The sequence below is a fragment of the Aplysia californica genome, unplaced genomic scaffold (genome assembly GCF_000002075.1).
Source record: "Aplysia californica isolate F4 #8 unplaced genomic scaffold, AplCal3.0 scaffold00945, whole genome shotgun sequence".
In the NCBI taxonomy this organism is placed as follows: Eukaryota; Metazoa; Mollusca; class Gastropoda; order Aplysiida; family Aplysiidae; genus Aplysia; species Aplysia californica.
Window position 1 is genome coordinate 52,066 of NW_004798215.1, and position 5,882 is coordinate 57,947.

The 5,882-nt window shown below is 40.5% G+C and overlaps 1 protein-coding gene across 1 annotated transcript in view; it reads left to right on the top strand.

Moving 5' to 3' along the window:
- LOC101856615 (intraflagellar transport protein 56) overlaps nt 1-5,882 on the top strand; it is a gene marked incomplete at both ends in the record, with an annotated part of 17,829 nt that overhangs the window by 8,303 nt on the left and 3,644 nt on the right. The window contains 5 exon segments of the mRNA XM_005110790.2: nt 2,074-2,137; nt 3,284-3,372; nt 3,702-3,785; nt 4,235-4,304; nt 5,201-5,307. Of these exon segments, the coding sequence (XP_005110847.2) occupies nt 2,074-2,137; nt 3,284-3,372; nt 3,702-3,785; nt 4,235-4,304; nt 5,201-5,307 (414 nt within the window).

Sequence of the window (5,882 nt, forward strand, 5' to 3'; positions counted from 1 at the left end):
CTCTCATCTCATCTGTTCTCACCTCACCTCACTGTCTCATCTCACCTAATCGTCTCCTTTCACCTGACCTTACCTTGTCTCATTTTGTCTCATCTCATCTCACCTCATCTCACCTCACCTCACTTCACCTCACCTCATCGTTTCGTCTCACCTCATCGTATCGTCTCACCCCACCTGGTCTCATCTCACCTCACCTTATCTCGTCTCATTTTGTCTTGTCTCATCTCACCTCCCCTCACCTCATCGTCTCGTCTCACCTCCCCTCACCTCATCGTCTCGTCTCACCTCACCTCACCTCACCTTTCGCAATCTGGCACAGATGACATCCCCGAAGCCTACAATCTGATCAAAGACCTGGAGCCCACCACGCCCCAGGAGTACATCCTCAAAGGTGTCGTGAACGCCGCCCTGGGACAGGAGCAGGGCTCGGTGAGTACTTTACTTTGTGGTCGTCATGGTAACTGTTTGGTAGAGCAGGGGTCGGTGAGTACTTTACTTTGTTGTTGTCATGGTAACTGTTTGGTAGGGCAGGGGTTGGTGAGTGCTTTACTTTGTGGTCGTCATGGTAACTGTTTGGTAGAGCAGGGCTTGGTGAGTGCTTTACTTTGTGGTCGTCATGGTAACTGTTTGGTAGGGCGGGGGTTGGTGAGTGCTTTACTTTGTGGTCGTCATGGTAACTGTTTGGTAGAGCAGGGCTTGGTGAGTGCTTTACTTTGTGGTCGTCATGGTAACTGTTTGGTAGGGCGGGGGTTGGTGAGTGCTTTACTTTGTGGTCGTCATGGTAACTGTTTGGTAGAGCAGGGGTCGGTGTGTACTTAACGGTCATTGTTGAAAAAAAGATGTGCTATAAATGAAGCGTGTGTGTTCGTGTGTATGTGAGTGTGTGTGTGTGTGTGTGTGAGACAGAGAGAGAGAGAGAGAGAGAGAGAGAGAGAGAGAGAGAGAGAGAGAGAGAGAGAGAGTGAGAAAGAGTGAGAGAGAGAGAGAGAGAGAGACTTCTTACAATGTAGCTTTGCTCTGTTTCGTTATTCCCTTCCCAGTTTTTAATAGTAAAGTGTGGAGTGCCCTGGTCATGGTTCTGATTTTGCCATCCTATTGGAAGAAAAAAAATGTTCTCAAAACTTCAAAATATGATTTAAGACTCTTATGTAATGATGCTGATGATACCAAGTTTTATTTGCTTTTTTTCGTGCTCACAAATTTCAAGTGGGTGGTCGGCGGGTGCTCTGGTGTAGTTTGCTTCTTCTTTCCTATCAAACATCTATCGTCCTTATCTCCCCTTCTTCTTTTTTTATGTTTGTTACTCTCTTGTAACAGTTCTGATCTTCTGGTGCTCATATGACCTTATGAAGTTGCGAGCGCCGTAAAACCTCTACTGAAACTAAACTGAACAAATTTCAATAGGGTTTACTCACGAAGCTAGATTTTAGCCAATCAAATCCTTTCAAGCGTTTGGATAAAAACCAATACAGTGGAATCTGCTCCGACAGTCACCTTTCTCCAAGACAATTTCCTGTACCATAGGCTACTTCCTGCGCCCCCTCCCATACGTTTTAGAAATATTATAATGACACTGTCAAAGATGTCTACCTGTCTAATAATAATAATGATATTAAATAGCATTTGTATAGCGCATATCCCCGCTCAGCAGCAGGCTCTATGCGCTTTGCACTATATTATTACCCCAGCAGGCCATAGAACACTCCGAAACATTTTCAGCTTCCCGGGAAGCATACAGTGCAAGCAGCTGATTAAGCGCTCAAACACTAACAAACTGACAAGATCTTTCGCTGTCTATAGCGGGGTACCCATTCCCACCTGGGTGAAGTGAGGAAAATTCGTGTAAAGTGCATTTCCCAGGGACACAACGTCGGGCCCCTGACTGGATTCGAACCCGCGACTTTTACGGTTGCGAGTCCGAGAGCCTAACCACTAGGCCACTGGCGCCAAATCAATCACTTATTCTCCTTGTCATTTGGTGGCCGTCTTCGACAGTTTCGACTGTACTGTATTTCCAACCACTCACACTACAACCAATATTTTTTTTTAAATCTGATTTTCTTTCCTCCCCAGAGAGAGCACATGAAGATAGCCCAGCAGTACTTCCAGCTGGTGGGGGGATCTGCCAGTGAATGTGGTATGTATCTTCTTCTTTTTCTCCTTCTCCTTCTCCGTCTTCTCCTTTTTCATCTCTGTCCCCTTCTACTTTTCCATCTCTGTCTCCATCTCTGTCTCCTCCTTTTCTATCTCTTTCTCCTTCTCCTTCTCCTTTTCTATCTCTTTCTCCATCTCCTTTTCTATCTCTTTCTCCTTCTCCTTTTCTATCTCTTTCTCCTTCTCCTTTTCTATCTCTTTCTCCCTCTCCTTTTCTATCTCCTTCTCCTTTTTTATCTCCATCTCTGTCTCCATTTGTGTCTCCTCCCTCTCCTTCTCCACCACCTTCTACTCATTTTAAGGAGGCCTCGACCAGACTTTTACTGAGAATCATAACTAACTGAGAGTCATAAGACAAAAGACAAATTATTCCCCTGTTCTTCCACGTACAAGGGAGAAAGCATGCTTCAACAAGGGGAAGCAAATGAGTTTGTCTGATTGCATGGACTCACTGTGTAGTTATGGTGACATTTTGTATGATTGCATTGACTCACTGTGTAGTTATGGTGACATTTTGTATGATTGCATTGACTCACTGTGTAGTTATGGGGACATTTTGTATGATTGCACTAACTCACTGTGTAGTTATGGGGACATTTTGTATATTCCTTACTGCTGCTCTCTGTTTGTCCTTGGTGTCCTACAAGTATTATAACGAAGTGTACGTAGCTAAGTTTTTCTGAAACTTTTGCTGTTTATAGATCTGTATTTTTGTATCAGTAATTTGTTGTATATTTCTGTCCTTGGTAGTGACGGTTTGTCTAAACTAAACGTTTCTGTTTATTCATATATTAGTGGATGGTTAGCGGGTGCTCTGATATGGCTTGCTTCTTCTTTCCTATGAAATATCTATCGTTCTTATCTCCCCTTCTTCTTTTTTATGTTTGTTACTCTCTTGTAACACCTCTAATATTCTGGCGCTCATATGACTTTATGCAGTTGCGAGCGCCGTAAAACCTCTACTAAAACTAAAATTCATATATTTTTGTACAAGTCATTTGTTGTATATTTCCATCCTTAGTATATATATACAATGTAGCGATGGATTGTCTGAAACATTTTTTGCTTATTCATATTATTATATTTATTGTACCAGTAATTTATCGTATATTTCCATCCTTGTTTCCAGACACCATCCCAGGAAGGCAGTGTATGGCGTCTTGTTTCTTCCTTCTCAAACAGTTTGAGGATGTGTTGATTTATCTGAACTCAATCAAGGTAAGCTGTTATTGCCATAAGTTACTGATTCATTGCTAGTGGATTTTTTAGTAGTTTTTTTTTTTGAGAGCACCCAAGGTGATCAGAGAAAGGAGTGGCTAGCAGCGACTATCGATGTGTGTTGTAGATCTGGCATTTCATGATAACCAATTCCTATAACTCTTAATAACTGCACGAACAGGTTTACCAAGGGTGCCTGCATCTGTATATTTTGTCGTACCACTTGCTAGAAGAGGTAACTTTCTGATTATAGATTAAGTTCATCTGATTTGTGTTTATCTCCCCCCCCCCCCCCCCCCGACCTAATTTTGTTGTCTCCCACATTTCAGAGCTATTTCTACAATGACGACAATTTCAACTTCAACTACGCCCAAGCCAAGGCCGCTGTGGGCAACTTCAAGGAGGCGGAGGAGGTAGGAGAGAAGAGAATGAAGGATAACATTTGCAGGGTTAACCCTATTTGATACAACAGATATTTTTTAATGTATGGTGGGAGAACGTTTGAGGCAACAGATTTTTCAAATGTATGTTCGTTGATGGAAGCAGCTACTGAGTAAGTACTCTCTGTTGTAATATTAGATGTGTTTTACTGAATAAGTACTCTCTCTTGTAATATTGGATGTGTTTTACTGAATAAATACTCTCTGTTGTAATATTAGATGTGTTTCCAACTTGATTTCACAACTTAATAAAACATTGAACGTACATGTCATGTGACATTTTTAAAATTTGTGAATTGATTAGAATGGAAGTATTTAAAGTAGATGGATCATGACAGTGTTCCAAGCACGTGCAGTACAAAATCTTTGAGGTTTTCTATTTTTTTGGGTCATTGTGTTGCTTTTTTCCTCTTTGCGTCTAGATTTTCCTCCTGATTCAGAATGAGAAAACGAAAAATGACTACACATACCTCAGCTGGCTGGCTAGGACATGTAAGTGAGATGTTTCACTTAATATGGTTTGGGTTGTTTTGTTTTGTATTTCTTTGGTGCTCCATCTGCGGCCGTGTGGATCTTGTTACTCACATTTCCTCGTGTGAGAGAAATTGTTTTGATACTTTAGTGGCATGTATGCCTATCTGTCTACTGTGACTGAGACCTCCATCATTTCCTCAGTCTCATTCCACAACAGTCAAAGTCATTGGTTAAAGTTTTGAGAAAATGGGGGAGGGGGGGGGGGGGGAGTTTCTCAAATCAGAATCTTCACTTGAGCATTTATTATTTTTTCATATAAAAACTAGATTGCTCTGGTGTTGTGTAATTTTTTAAGGGTTTTTTTTCAGTGCCTCTTTCACCCAAATCTGTTCTGTTCTATTATGTCTATCTTTTCTGGCACTTACTTTCTGTACAAAAAAAAACCATGTTTAAATTGTAGGTTTTGAACACCCTAAATGACAATTCAGTTGCTGTCTATGAATTGCTGTTTACTTTTTCTCTTTCTTCCTCGTCTTTCCACATATCTTGTAAAACATTGTTTTTCCTGATGATTCTTGTCGTTTGATGGATCGGAGTAGGCCCTACCTCTGACAGTTGAATCTTCTTCCTTTTCCTTTCCCATGTCTTACAACACACAGTGCAGCCCCTCTATGACCAGAAAAAAATCTCGTATAGGGAGTTGTCGTTACAGAGAGGCAAACCAAAATTACTACTTATATATATATAAGGAAAAAAGACACCATGTTGCTATAAAGAGGATGTCGTTGTTCCGAAGGTCGTTCTAGAGAGGCTGCACTGTCACTGTATTTTTTTCCCAACGATTCCTGTCTTTTGATGGCGCTACTCCGACAACGGATTTTATTCTGTGGCTTTTTCTTCCCCCCCTCTCTCAGACATCATGAACAGAAAGGCGCGGCTAGCGTGGGAGTTGTACCTCAAGATGGAGACGTCCGGCGAGTCCTTCAGTCTGCTACAGCTCATTGCCAACGACTGCTACAAGGTAGGTCAAACTTTTTTTGTCTCAAACTATGCTTTAACACAATTCTAGTTAACACTGGTGACACTATAATGTAAAATGAACACTCTACGTACAATTTTCAACAATTCTGGTGAACAGTAAGAAAGAATTCTGTTTGCTTTGTACAATTATGAGAGTGTTGTTCTTTAAAAACTTATCAAATGTCACGTGTCATTTTTCTTTTTAGAATAATAATGATTATACAAATAAGTAATATTTGATGATAATTATAATTCCATTTATATGAGTCCAAGGCAATTATATAATACATTGAAGGTATATCTGATAATAAATTTTTTTATGGTCAACCGAAACATTTGAACTGAAATTACTTTTGACACAAAGGTTAGGAAAGAGTTTATAAAAAATGAATGGTTTTCAGTCTGAGCATTTCAACTGTAGTATTTTGAACTATCAGATGTGTTGGCTCTATTATGCTGCCAAGTGTGTGTCACAAGATTATGTCATGCCAGATAGTTTTTATCAGCAATCTGAGAAAAGTGGGAAGAAAGAAGTCTCCTAATCAGTTGCTGAGAAATATGTTCTTAGAATTGTTA